The 15,047-nt window shown below is 44.7% G+C and overlaps 1 protein-coding gene across 1 annotated transcript in view; it reads right to left on the minus strand.

Annotated features, from left to right (window-relative positions):
* The window catches only part of LOC149344138 (venom metalloproteinase Antarease-like), an 84,785-nt gene extending 71,565 nt beyond the window's left edge, over positions 1-13,220 (minus strand). Inside the window, exons 1-5 of the mRNA XM_089547159.1 lie at positions 13,121-13,220; positions 11,223-11,395; positions 4,493-4,585; positions 4,167-4,305; positions 3,892-4,046 (exon numbers count right to left, since the gene is read on the minus strand). Coding sequence (XP_089403285.1) covers positions 3,892-4,046; positions 4,167-4,305; positions 4,493-4,585; positions 11,223-11,395; positions 13,121-13,220 — 660 coding nt within the window. The remainder of the gene's footprint in view (positions 1-3,891; positions 4,047-4,166; positions 4,306-4,492; positions 4,586-11,222; positions 11,396-13,120) is intronic.
* Positions 13,221-15,047: the final 1,827 nt, after the last annotated feature.

Consider the following 15,047-nt stretch of genomic DNA (forward strand, 5'->3'; position numbering starts at 1 on the left):
TGACTTTTGAGTGTGTGTTTATCAGCTGGAGAACGACGCGAATAAACGTCTCCTTTGTGAACTTGGAGGCCTATTTCTTTGCGGCGAATCGCTCTCCTCCCAGCGGAGGTTGAGTGCGCCGCAGCGGTGCCGCAGGTTGTGTGTGGTGACGGCTGATCGGGGCCCTTGGCTCGCGCGAAGCCCGAACCCGCGGTGGTTGGTGGCCTGTGTCCACTCAGAAACCCACAACCTTAATAGAAAAAAAAACTGGAAACAAATAACCACAAGCAAATTTAAGAAAGAGGAGTATAACATGTGAAGGTGTATCTCTTTATAATTCCAAGGATGTCATACTCGCTCACCGTAGGGGCCCCTAATCTTCCTTCTGTAAAGGAATCTCTCGATCTGAGAACCGTGCACACAACCCCACAGAACGCATATGCAAAGAAAAGCACATCCAGACTCTCTAATAGCTGTCAAGAAGTTTATATGGCGACTACATGCACACAATCTAAGAATAAACACAGCATTTTAGAAAAATGGGTAAATGCAGCACTGATGGCAATAGTAGTCCGGGCAAATAAAAGCTAAGAATAAAGTTACCCACCCAGTACCAGAGGCTAACCAAGCTAGTGTTGATACAGGTGTCATTGGCGACCTAGTCGAGCCTACTATACTTGAGTGAAACGGGTAAACTGCCGTCTCAGCCTGAAAGCGCAGAACATGCAGGTGAATGACTGCGAAGACGACTCCAGAAAACGCGTCCCGAGAAGCTCTCACATTTTCCGCAGCGTTTAGCGCCTGACAACACAAGCGGAACTAATTACATGAATACAAAATTATGTGGCTTTTTATGTTAATCAAAATAGGTCGGCTGATCTAGTAAAGAATAAGAGAAAGCGATGACGCATCGCTGCATCCAAGCTTTATAGGATGAAGGACTGCTCGGCAACAGACCCGTTGCGGCCCAAGAACCGAGGTCACGTTAGTTTTAATGCCTGGCAAACCCACAGCAGATGGTGTATGTTGACCTCATCTTCCCGGACTTTGTATGATGGACACCCAGAAGGGGAAACAAGCCTCGGAAGTGCGGCCACTTCGGTGTGAGGGTGACCCCTACACAGTCCCTTGGAAGCGCAACCTCGTCTGTACTGGTGAGAATAGGTGGGAGGATTACTAGATACGAATGGACAAGAGGACGTGATGCTTCATCTTCGTCAAAAATTGTGTGGTGGCATCACATGAGAGGTGCTGAAGCTAAGAAGGAGTGGCAGGTCGCCGGGAGGGTCGCAGGATCTGCATGGCTTAGCGAACTGAGGAGATGACGTGGATCGAATTCACTGCGTATGGGCTGAGGGATATGAGCCGCCAGATGGCGAAAGTTTTGGCCAAGCAATACGCCGCATCTGTGATGTCGGAGCAAGCGTAGAACTGGAATGGTGTCAGAGTAGATGATTATGTGGGTGGTACGTTACATAGCAATTGTGGCCACAGAAAACAGAGCCTCATAAACAGCTCCTCTCAAAAGCAGGAAGGAGTTTTGTTGAGTAGAAGCCCAGTTGTCTTATTAGGACCAGGCTTGCAAGAATAGCAACGTGTTCACCACACCAGCCTACGGTGGTGGCCATGTGGAAGAATACATCGCTAAACGGAGCTAGTCTGTTTGCGGGGGCGCTGGTTTAAATTAGTGCCTTTGAAAATCGCGGTAAATCTTTTTCTTCAGGCTACTGATCTGCCGAAACACTTGCGATGTTTCCGATACGAACTATTTCAGGTTGCAAAATAAGAAATACAGCATTTCCTCCTTGTTACGTATCGCAGCACTATCGGTACTGTTTATCGTCGATGCGTTGGAGGGGGACGACATTTTTTTTTCGTTATCTTGCGCAGGTGAAGGTAGGCGCCACAGAAATGGGTCTTTCTTCTGGACGTCAGGAACTGAAGGCGCGCACAGCTTCTTGACGGATGGATGGTTCCGCCAACTAACATTTCATCGCAGTCCATGATCTCGACATTGGGTACGGTTTATGGCGAACAGGTTCGAAACATTCGTCAATTACTCTGATGCTTGTAAGGCATCAAAATAATTTAACCTTTAAGAAAGACGAATGGCTGTCTCCGTGGCATCAGAGAAAACTCCGTACACCATCTTAACAGTGTCGAGGCAGCTATGGGTTTGAGTCGAAAGCGATCACCTAGCCCAGGGCAAGCGGGCCTTTTGGTGGTTCGTTTTAGTTAGTTTAACTTTTCGTTGGCAGAAGATATTCGGCGTTGTGGCGGAACAGCCTTCATATTCAAAGGTTCCTCTTTGCATTGTCCCCTACAAGAAACGAGCGGCATTCCTACTACGGCTGCTGTACGGTGTCGGCCTGATTAATTGAACCGCGAATATAATGGCTATGGTTACCTCGACCAATGGGCGGGCAATTAGTCGGCGTGACGTAAGAACTATTCTATAACTTGAGGTCGCTGGCACGGATGTGGTTGTGGTGTGTTGTAGAAAATAGCCTGGAGGTTCATTCTTCTCTGGGACCATCTCATAAAGGCTGGCTCACATGCAAGCGAATAAGCGATTGAGCGGCGCGTCGCAGCGAAAGTGTTCAACTTGTTGGAAACTCGGCGCTCAAGGCCGCGACGACCCAAAACAGGTTTCTGTGCCGCGGGGGCAGGATTCGCTAGCACATTCGCTTACATGTGAAACAGTCTTAAGATGTGGTCGACCGCTGCACGCTGAAAGCGTGGCGGGTGGCTTTCTGGCGCTCTGCGAGTGTCGCGTGTCCTGCGGCTTAATCGTTGTTCGTTGAGTAAGCGCATGGCGCTGTACTCGCTCCGTCGCCTGCTGAGGGCGGGCCTCTGGCTCCACACTCCAGACAGTGCCGGTATAGGTAATAAAAAGCTTTAACTGAAGCTGAACGCTGGCTATTATCTCTGTCTGTTGGCGCCAGGCGGAACCTACACCTGGCTGCTGACTTTCATCAACACTGGGTACTTTACACCGGTAGCTGTCCTAGCCTATGCAGTCTTAGCCTAGCTAGCACTAGGAGAGAGAAGAGCGGAACGGGAAGCAGAGGTGGAAGAAGAGTGGAGGAGCGATGTTGAGTGATGTGGAAGGTGGAGAATAGAAATAGGCAGGAAAGACACCGAGGAGGGCACGTGGTGACCCGAGCACCGAGAGCACGGTTGCACACGCACACAACCGCACATTAGAGGCGGCTCTCACTCTCCGCCAGTTGCGTTACTGAGCCCCTTCGCCTGTGGCTAGTAAATATGCGCGCAAGCCTAAGCAGTGATAACCGCCGCATCGGTGAAAAAAACCGGCTTTGGCGCAAAGGCAATGGATGCAGTCGACCGGTACGTCGTTCTCGGAATGCTGTACGCCTGTTGAGCAAAGCCGCAAACGTGCAGCACGTCGAAGGAAGGGGACCACTTTTAGAACATTTGCTGAAAATGCGTCGCCCGCCATTTTATTCCTTATCTCCATTAACTCCTTCCTACACCCGTTTTTCATGGCGCCACTAGGTGGCCACTGAGGAGAGAGACAGTTCCTGTGTCCTTCCTTTACTGAAAATCAATATTTCTTAAAGTCCGTGTCCCCAGATTTCTCGAGCCATAAAACACTCGTAGCAAACCTCCCTTATAGCAACCACACAGTTCTACACTTTCATTGAGCCCTTCGGGTAAGTGGCTGCAACTTTTCTACCAGTGGAGAGTTATACCAACAGCGGCATTCCAACGTGAGCCTCCTGTGCGCGAGTCTACCCCTCCGATGTGGTGTCTATGATGTCTTGTTCAGGCAAATATTATAGGCTCCCTTCTTTCGGCATGTCATCGGTGCAGGCATATTTATAGGGAAGGCACATGCAGGCAAGTGGAAGGAAGTCTCATTGCTCGCAAAAGACGAAAAGTACTCACAGAATTCATAGTTATGCAAAGGTAGGTTAAAAGAGCAGAGTCGTTCTTGAAGCGCCCATTATGCACACCATCGGATACGACAAACACCTCAATTGATACCATAGCGGGAACGCCCGTCTGCAAGCCATTGCTTCTTTCGGCAGCCTTCAGGGAACCTTATCAGAAAGGATCATATAGCACACTTTAGTGAAGGAAGCAGCCTAATTTAAATAAAACAGTCTAATAATAGTGAGAACAATGAGTTTGTTAACTGGGCTGAACACCATGTGCTTTACCTATTTTCTTTGGCAGCATAACGGTGTCGAATACGTTGTTGTTCTCTATTTCGAATATCATATGCGCCGTAAAGCCATCATCGCTTCTTTCAATTTCTGGCATTGGATGAATTCTCAAATTTGGTCCCACGACGCCTTCCTGCACGGGATAAAAAGGTACTTTGGAAGATAGACATCTGGTCATATTTTGTTTTCAATCGCCGAACAATTCAATCATGCGCAAAATGCTTTCTACTTCAACCGCATGCCAGGAATGTTAGGTTCCTAGACCGCCTAGCTAATTTTGCATTCAAAGTGAACGAAAATATGTTGAAGGCTACACTCACGACTTCCACTCCGCCCTCTTTGTGTGTAATGTGGACAGTAGCCCAGTGGTTTTCATCTTCGAGCAGATGCTCTTCAATGTCCTCCCCGTTGTACTGAAAAAAAAAGAGAAATTTCGTTCTCAAGGCGGACGCCTGCTCGCGCTTATTAATTTTGTCCTGTCGCTGACGAAAGTGTTTGGATATCGCCATCGCATCCAACTAAAACGCAGGGTAGAATAAACAATGCCAAGTTCGTAATCATTTTCTATAAAATAAATCAAGTTAAGCCAACGACCACACGCACTCTTACACTAAGGTTTCAGCCATGAGCAACTTTTAAGTTAATCATTTGTTGCTTTGTTAACGCAATATTTCGTTCACGTGCCTCTAAGAAACGTTACGGCGGTTGCTTAACCACTCGTTCTGTATACGAATGATTATTTTTCAGTATTTGGCTAAAAGCAGAGGTTAGTCAGGATCGAAGAGGAAGGCCTGCATCCAAAACTACCTAGATACGCCGGTCAGTAAATGCGAAAGTTCGAAGGGACAAAGATTTTTGACCTATCACGAAAATATCCTGAAACATAAAAAAGCCTATGCCAGAACAAAATTTGGCAGTGAATGTTTTAATACCTCCTCTTTATATTATTTTACGGCTCGGATTTACTTCGTAGAGGTGGCTAACGGCGTGCCAGATGAAAAACAACATAAAGAAATTTGAATTGCTGTGCTATACGCCTCTCCTTGGCTCTACATACGTTCTGCTATGCTGCCTCAGTCATCAACCTTTGTTACACAGCTTATCATTTTACGCAAAAGTTCGCCTCTTATAAGGTGTGACCTTCCCCTTGTCAGTTAGCACTTGTGTGCGTATGTCATCTTTCAATTTATTTGCGTCTGTTCACGCTAGAACTTTTTAGAAGGTCAGTATTCACCAGTACAGTTGGGAATATTTGATCGTGCGAGGCGTATCACAGACGATTCCGATTGCTCAAAGACAATAAATAGACAGCGCTTTGTCTCAGGACAGTAACTATGCCAAAATCAGTAAGGAATATTGAAAACTCACAACTCTCCAAAATAGTCAAATCAAGTATCAGGTCATACGATAAAACATCAAATAGAAATCTGCAATCTCTTAGCGAAATTCCAGTATATGAGCTATAAATGCTGATTGTATACATGTAACAAAGTGATTCCTTTAGTTAATAATTCACCGATAGGTTCACTGTAAATAATGATGCTTGTGGTTGGTTGGTTTATGAGGTTTAACGTCCAAAGCAAAATAATGATGCTTGCGTCGAGTGCTTCACAGTAGGGCAGGCACCCAAATATTTCGGGAATTACTTTTCATGCAAGATTGTAATGTAACTCTAGCCCAATTCACCTTTACACGAAGTTTTCTTTAGCTTCATTGAGCAGGGCAATCATCACAAGCTCACCATTTCGCTTATAAACGTGTAATTTGCCAATATGGAACGAAATGTGCTGCATGTCTCTTGTCGTGCGCAAGAACTCTGGAATTTGCTTTCGCGTTTGAGGAGAATAAAGCGCTGTTGCCAGCTTCGTCTTCGTCACAATATTTGCTGTTCACAACAGACTTTCAAAACATTTGCGAAAAAAAAAAACAGTGTACCAACGCCGTCAAAGTGACTAAGATATTGGAACGATTAGAATAAACCCACAACAGCCACTCCTAATAAAGAACATGAGGCTCAGGAACATAAGATCACAAAAGAGTATGAAAGAGTAGCTTTCAGATCGAATACCAAAAAATTTGATGACTCTTGGACTTGGAGGTTTCAAACATCGCTCATTAGCTTACAGGGAGGCGGAATTTCAGCTTACAGCCTAGAAAACAGTAAAATCTCATTTCCACGGTGAGAAAACACTGAAAGCATGGTTGCACGTTCGATAACAAGTTAAGAAAGTAAAATATACTTTAAAACGACACGTCGAAGCTGAGGTAGCTGATGCAAATCTAGATGGCTTCTGAGTAGCTGTTCATATATATATTTCCAATCAGGTACCGGGTAACAATTTCTGACAGGACGAGGGCACAGGAATATGCATCTCACACCCGTACTGGCAAATGAGCATAAAAATGCGTCAGTTGGTATCCGTAGGGTAGAGGACAAGCGTTATCACGCTGGTCACATTGTGACCTGTTTTTGAACATACTGAATCACAGTTTATTTTTTTTTGTCAAGCTAAGCAGCAGAAGAACTTCTGACGAACGCTAGAGTGGTCATCTACTGGGGGTGCCTCTATTACCTCGCTAGAGAGCTTTGCTATTATTTTTACTTGTTGTGATGGCGTGCATTTGCATTATGCCCGCAGTTTACTATTCGCGGGAACCTCCCGAGAGGCAGCATTCTTTATAAAAGCCAAGAGTTCTCTGTTCCTTTCATGTATTCAGATTGCAACCTGACAACTGCAGATAGGCCTGCAACCACTGGATTACAGCCGATCACCTTTTGTTCTAATTGGGATGGTCGCTCGTTGTGTCTTTCAATGTGAAAATGCATTACACGTCTGAAGTAGGAGTATTCGGCGTTCATCAAGTATATGGTTTTCTGTCCGACTAAAATTAAAATGAACAGTAGTCAATTATGGTCACATAATCGCATCAGCCAAATTTTTTAGTGCACATAAAACTCAGATTTGCATGCAGCTGCGCTGTTGTTTGTATCTAGTGAAGCAGCGCTACGGCACAGGGCCAAAGGTAAGAAAGGGACGAACACAGCGCTGTGTTCGTCCCTTTCTTCCCTTCGGCCCTGTGCCGTAGCGCTGCTTCACTACATATGTCCGACCAACTTGCCCACCAGTTCATGCTGTTGTTCGGCACCGCTTTTCCTGCTCGCGAGTCTATAAATACTTGCGTGGATAGGACTGTTTCATTTATCCCTGTGCATCAATTTGCTAACTGTCTGCGTAAGATGAACTCAGACACAAACTGACACGCACCTACCTTATTATACGAAGCTTCCGTGTACGAAACCTGCGTGCCTGATGTTGAGAAAATTGTGCCGACAAAAGGACAGTTTTTTTTAACATCTGATTGGCTACAGGTACTTTCAAGGGTACAGATCCTAGACACAGCCCTGGATTCTAAACACTAGTCTACTGATGCTCCAACAGCTCTCATAAAGAGCTTTCTATCATTAAGTCCCATCTTGTATTGGGGGGGGGGGGGGGGGGGGGGGGTTGGATATTTCACTATCCTGTATCTGTCTACGTAACCACGTTTCGTTACCCATGAGCACTTATGGGCTGTAGCTGAAACTCATGTACAAATTCATGGCAGCGAATGATATTACCGAAACTTCAACTGTTATGGTGTACTAAATGAAAGCCATTCGTTGCGGTTTTCCGTCGTTCCGATGTGGTTATCTCGCAAAGAAACAAGCAATACTTTCAATCATCCCACAGTAATGGATCGTCAATTATCACTGGCTTATTCTGCGTGAGAAGCATGCTATATCTTTCTTCATTGTCTTTTGTTTTACAGAATTCTTGAAAAATAATCGGTTCGCTTGTATTTCCTTAGAAAAGTTATCTATGACCATTCCATCAATTCCTTCTGCTTTCAACAGCCCTGCCGATTTCCTCTTTTGAAGCGAAACCTTAACTACGGGACCTTGCGCTTCAATCGCCAATCTTGTAAATTTGACCTTGAGCTTGAAACTGAAAGAAATTGATTCAATATCCATGACTGGGAGTCGAGGCCGCGGCAGCGGAAGCATATCGGCTTTGCGCGCCGCTCCGCGCGACCGCTAAGTTATCGCCGCAGCCAACACGCGTCGTGTTAAACTGCACCACACTCTCGCCCTGTGCACTGGAGAGCGTCGTCTTCATCAACTTCCATCTGCTCCGTCCCGCAGCACTGCCTGCTCACCATCGTCTTCTACGTAGCACAAATCCGTGCTTTGTAACAAGTGAAGGCGGGCTAGTTGGTGGTTGACAATGGAGTGCATATTGCAACCGCGCTAAAACGACGCAGGACAAGAAAGGAAAGCACAGGACAAGACGCGGAACTTCAACTAAAGTTTACTACGGGAAAACCACATTTATACAGGAAACGTAATCACACCAGATAAACAGCCGAAACCATCAAATAACACAGGCACGATGGCGCGCATGGCACAAGTTCACATCTAGGTAGTTTAACTCTTTCTTAGATAAAGATACTGAAGTGGAGCTGATGCAACGGTCATTTTCTTTTTTTATGCAGTAGGCTTCAAAGATTTCCCTGCTAAGCTGGGTCGTCAATTTTTTTAAGACAATTGTGTCGCGGAACCTGGGTGTGCAATTATTACAATGTTGACGATTATGCTATTTTCTTAAAAGGGGTGTCTCCAGAAGGGGCCATTACATTAGTGAACGGAATCCTTAAAATCTTCAGTGAGTGTGCCTTTGGATTGAAATTCACCCATGAGTTGCCATCGCAGGGATGCTTGCAGTTTTTGGACATATGTATTGTCACGAGTGCTAGTGGAACCCAGGTGTGTTGGAGGTACCAGCCTCGCTCAAAAAAAGGTATTTTAAACCACCAGTCAGCGCATTCAAAGCTTATTAAAAGGGGAATAGCAAAAAACTGCCTGCGCGCTGCTCTTGACAAGTCTTGCCCACATGAAATGCAGGATAGCGTGCGATATCAATTACAACGTCTGAGTAGTGCTGGTTTTCCTCAAGAGATGGTCACCTCGGTGATAGAAGCCCTTGCCAAGGAAGCCCGTTGCCCACCGAAGCACAGCCTAAGTGAAGAACCGCAACGCCGGAGACCCGTGGCAATGCCATACTTCCACCAGATCTCCCATCGCCTCAAAAAAGTGGCCATGAAATGCGATGTCCCGGTGGTATTCACGGCGCCCAAAAAGCTTTCGGGCATGTGCAATATGGTGCAGGGAAGGGCAAAAAAGAACGAGTGCCGCACTAAGCACGTAGACAGGTTCGTTCCCTGCAAAACGGGGGTGGTGTACAAAATACCCCTCTCATGTGGGAATTGCTACATTGGGCAAACTGGACGATGCCTGAATGTCAGACTTCAGGAGCATCGCGCCGCTGTTGAATCATTGGCGGGAGGCGGGGAACTGGCAAAACATTGTCGCCATTGTAATAATTGCACACCCAGGTTCCGCGACACAATTGTCTTAAAAAAATTGACGACCCAGCTTAGCAGGGAAATCTTTGAAGCCTACTGCATAAAAAAAGAAAATGACCGTTGCATCAGCTCCACTTCAGTATCTTTATCTAAGAAAGAGTTAAACTACCTAGATGTGAACTTGTGCCATGCGCGCCATCGTGCCTGTGTTATTTGATGGTTTCGGCTGTTTATCTGGTGTGATTACGTTTCCTGTATAAATGTGGTTTTCCCGTAGTAAACTTTAGTTGAAGTTCCGCGTCTTGTCCTGTGCTTTCCTTTCTTGTCCTGCGTCGTTTTAGCGCGGTTGCAATATGCACTCCATTGTCCGTGCTTTCGCTACGATTCGAATGTAGTAAACATTCTCTGTAGTTTTGTTCGTTCATGTACTTATAAACCTTCAAAATTACAGGTCGCGTCGATAATCAGACTGCTCTGTTGAAGGAAACACGAAGCTTTACTTCCAGTGTTTACTTTCCGCATTGAAAATTATTTCATAATATATTTCCTTCTAGAACTGGAAGAGACAGAACCAAATATATAGCCAACCCTGATTACGTGTCTTTACGAAGAGATCATTCACTTAAAGTTAAAGAACACAGATGCCGGACTGACCTTTTTAAGATGTCTTTTTCCCCCAACAAGGTTTCGGAATGGAACAAGCTGCCTGAGGAAGTAATGTCCGTGTTATCAAATGATTGATTTTCTTCCATGCTGTGACATTTTTTCTGTATAATAATTCCATGTTCTTTCTATCTCATTGTTATCTTTTTTTTTTGTAACCAGCTGCACGCGGTGGCATTTGTGTACTTTTTCTTCAACTCCCCCACTGTAATGCCAGACAATGGCGCTGTGGGTATGATGATAAATAAAAAAAAATAAATAAAAGAGCCATACCAAAATCTTTAGCTTTTTTGATCAATTGAGGAAACGGACGTGCTTTTTAATTATAATGTTTTGACGTTTTCAACACCTTAGAGCCTATTATCAAGTACATTAAAATCCGGTAGGAATCGTTGTTTCCAATCACATTGCTCCTTCAAGATGGCTTTCACGCTCTCGATTCGTGGGGATTCTGACCCCTGGCTAAGTTCTACGTCACCCGGCAACCCAAAAAGAGGGGAGCACTAAGAACATATGTTTGTGCACGGCTCCACGACAACTGAGCGACCAGTTTTGTTATCAAAATATGAGTAGTAAATAAATAACCCACTCGTGAAGAGCCGTCTAAGAAGGAGCCTGATTGCTGCTATCTGCTGCCGTGCCCATTAGATCATCGTTATATAGACCAATTTTCTTCCAAAGTTTCAAATGAAATTTTTGGGTTCGTACTACAGGAGGCAGAAAGATCATTGAAATCTTAATACGGAAGCCATTAAACTAGATGCCCTGTTTGTACACAGTTGGAAACCGTAGGAATTGAGACAGACGAAATAGCTCTCCACTGCCCTTCTTATCTACTGCTTTAAACAGTTCTAGTGTTCTTGATTCATCTCACATAGTTGTACTGTTCAGTTAGTAGGTAAAAACGATACTGGTGCTTGATTTCGCCGACTTTCAGGAGGGCACAGATGAATAACCACGCCATACAGAGTACGCCAAACTTACAAGGCGCGTCACTATTTCTCCGCCGTCATCCTCAAGCACCCGGAGTTGCCTTGCCGCCACTGATGCCCCTCTGAGGTACAGCGTCAAGTTATCGTGTAGATGCATCACCAGCCTTCCATCCAGTGAGCGTTCTTCAAGAATACGGGGATACACAACCATAGGCTCCCATGCCCCTGCAAAATGGGTTTAATTCATTTATGTTCCCTTTTATCGATAACCTCATACCATCATTTGTTATTGTTTCAAGCCTCTAAAGAAAAGGAAGCGCCCTAGAACCTCGTCTATTAACTCGAAATTTTCAGCCTAGATGTTATGAAGTTTTTTTTTTTTTACTGTAATTGCTCTCTTTTTGCTGTGCACTTGAAGTTCTGATGTAAACTTCCACTGTAATTTTTCTGGAAACATGCCGACATTCACAAAATGAGCCAACAAATGTAATTGAATTCAATTATTTTTTACATTTTACACTCAGAGATGTTTCGAGATAGCCTGTTCACACTTGTCGAAATACGTTGTGATAAATTGGACGTAGATAAAAGAAGGTTTTAAATTTATTTTAAGGTTTAGTTAGCCATTCTAGTGCGATGAAAAATGGTTGAACACCAGCTTTAACTTCGACAGAAAAGGAGAAACCCGTCACATCTACAAAACATATGATTAAATGAGGTCTCCATTGATGAAATGAAGTTTCTAACTGAGGTTTTGAAGTTTCAAGCATCATAGTGATGTTCAGATCTTTAGCGATATCATTGATGTTCAATATTCCAAGTGCTATTTGCTCGCAACCATGAGGAGGGAGTACTCAGACCTAAAGAATAAATATTAAAAGAAGTTTTTGGCTTAATATAAACCATCTTCTTAAGTAGATAGCTGTGCAACGCGCCGTAGCAGCAACCAGAGCTGTCCCTGCGGTTCGCATTAATTGAATGATTACTGTCATCACGATCGGCGCTAATGCACTCGTTAGTTGCGCAAGTTGTAATGCAAACACTAATTATTCTTTCTCCCCGACTACTACGTTCGTCTCGTTTGTGATGCGTTGACCAGTCGCCCACACCCCTACGTGCCTCTACAATACCACCAATCCTTATTTAATGCCCACCATTATCTCGCCCCTTTTGGCATTCCAGCAACGTAGCGACACGTCACATCTCGTTGCACCTGGCTTCGCATCAGCACGCACATCCGCCACTGGTCGCGCGAGTGCCTCAACTGTCAGCGGTCCGAAATGCATCGCCACACTACGATTCGTCTTGGACCATTCCCGTCCCTGGACGCCTTCTTCATCCACCTGGGCGTTGATACTGCAAGCCCCCTTCCTTCCTACGGGATCCTTCGCTAGTTGTTACCTGCACTGACAGAATAACCAGATGGCCCGAACCGATTCTCTTCCCGGACGTAACAGCGGTTCCCTTTCACCATTACGACTGACCGTGGTTGCCAATTCGACTCAGCGTTATTCACCAACCTATTTCGGCTCCACAGCGTCAGCAACGTAAAAATGGCATGCTTTCACTTGATATCTAAAGGTGTCGTCGCACGATTCCAGCGGCAACTGAATGCTTCACTGCTGGAGTAATTTTTTGTTTAAGCATGGTTTGATAGCATTCCTTTCATTCTTCATGGCATCTCCAACGAACTTCGGAGTGACTCTCCCTCCTCCTGTGCAGCAGAGCTAATGGTTGGTACCACTTTTTGCTTCTCTTGGAAATTCATTTAGTCCTTGCCAGCCACGCTTGCTGACGTTTCCAACCACTCCGGCCTTCTACACAACGCAATGCGCACTCTGGTTCTCCCACGCAAACGAGTGTACTACCGTCGTGTGTACTTCCACCCCAACATTCGGCGCTGCAGGCACGTCTTTTTTAGCCCCGACCCAGTGCCTTAGTCCTACGGACCCCATGCAGTGGCTCGTTCAGAGCCATCGCGAGTGCTCCTAAGTAGCTTCTCCTCCAAACGAACGGTGGGTAAGACACGGTCTCCTTTGACTTTCTGCATGGTGTCCGGCTGAAGAAGACACGCGCCAGCGCGCCTGTCAAGCGCGCATGAGATTTTCCGGCTGCACGACCGAATTACGGCGCCGCACTCGGCTCCAGCCTGGTTGTGCGGGTGGTATGAGGTGTATTTCAGTGTGAGGTGTATTTCGGGAAAAGGTTGATTGAATACAACGGTGCCCAAATATGGAATGGCATCCCTAATGATGTTAAAATAAAAATTAGTTTTTCACAATCTCTTAAAATATTTTTATTGAATCAGTAAGTTTCCGCCGGTTGAGCTGTAAATTTTGTACCCAAATGACTGCAAAATTTGTTAATATTTAATGTTACTGCGTACAGAGAGTGTATGCATGAAAACAAATGTATATATTAGCTATGTATGTTTTGATTTTAATATTTTGAAATTATTTATGTGAGAAGTGTTCTCTCCACCTGCCGCATTTTAGCAATTTATCATTGTGTTGGAGCCGACACTAGCCTTGGCTATGGTTCCAGTACCAGTGAACATAGTTTGCTGTATTCATTTCTGTTTTCAAATAAAAAAAAACCTGACGACGATTTGAGTGTGGGATTCTTCAGCAGACTCTTGTTAGACCTGTCCTTTCCTTTTCTGTGCCATGAAGTTCCTAAATCTCAGGTTCTCCCCTGAGGCTTCCCGAGATATGTCCCTCTTCCCTTCCCATTCAATTCACTGCTCGCTTCACCCGCCTCGGTGTCGCGAATCAGATTGGTGACGCGTTCCCGACTGCGGATGGGAAGCACTATCGCGTGCAGGTTCGAACAAGAAAATAAACAGATCAAAGAAAACAAAACAAAGCCGTATTTATGATATGAAGGAAAGGATCCGATAAGACACGAAAACAACAAGAAAAGCACGCACTAAACACGCGTACAACACTACAGATTAAAGGAAAAAGTTCACCGGATATAGTGTCCCAGGTGAAACGGGAATGCCTTGCATGCAGCAAGGACGCGGGTTGACGATCTGCGATTTGTCGCTGGCGTTGCGTAGACGGAAGCGGTGGTAGAGAGCCATGTGGTAAGGAGCGGACCCTTATAAAAATGGTCTCTAGACTTTCTATATACTTTTTATAGACTCTATAGCCATCCTTTAGACTTTTCCTTTTGTCTATAGACAGTCTATAGAAACTCTATAGATTAAAGTCTATAGCTGCTTTAATTTCATTTTGTCTATAGAAGGTCTATAGACTCTCTATAGACTAAGGTCTAAAGCTGCCACAATTTCCTTTCGTCTCTCTATAGACTGAAGTTTATAGCTGCCTCAATTGCATTTAGTCTATAGACGGTCTATAGACACTCTATAGACTAAAGTCTACACCTGCCTCCATTTCCTTTTGTCTATAGACGGTCTATGGACTCCCTATAGACTAAAGTCTATAGCTGTCTCACTTTCCTTTCGTCTATAGACGGTCTATAGACTTTGTATAGACTAAGGTCTATAGCTGTCTCAATTTCCATTCGTCTTTAGGCTGTCTATAGACTCTCTCTGGACTAAAGTCTATAACTACCTCAATTTCCTTTCATCTATAGACGGTCTATAGACTCGCTATAGACCAAGGTCTATAGCTGCCTCAATTTCTTTTTGTCTATAGACTCTCTATAGACTAAAGTCTATAACTGCTTCAATTTCGTTTCGTCTAAAGACGGTCTATGGACTCTCTATAGACCAAGGTCTATAGCTGCCTCAAGTTCTTTTCGTCTATAGACGTTATATAGACTAAAGTCTATAGCTGGCTCAATTTTCTTTCGTCTATAGATGGTCTATAGACTGTCTAATGACTAACGTCTATAGCTGCCTCAATTCGCT

This window comes from Amblyomma mixtum, chromosome 5 (assembly GCF_055824585.1).
Source record: "Amblyomma mixtum isolate Tamu chromosome 5, ASM5582458v1, whole genome shotgun sequence".
Taxonomy (NCBI): Eukaryota; Metazoa; Arthropoda; class Arachnida; order Ixodida; family Ixodidae; genus Amblyomma; species Amblyomma mixtum.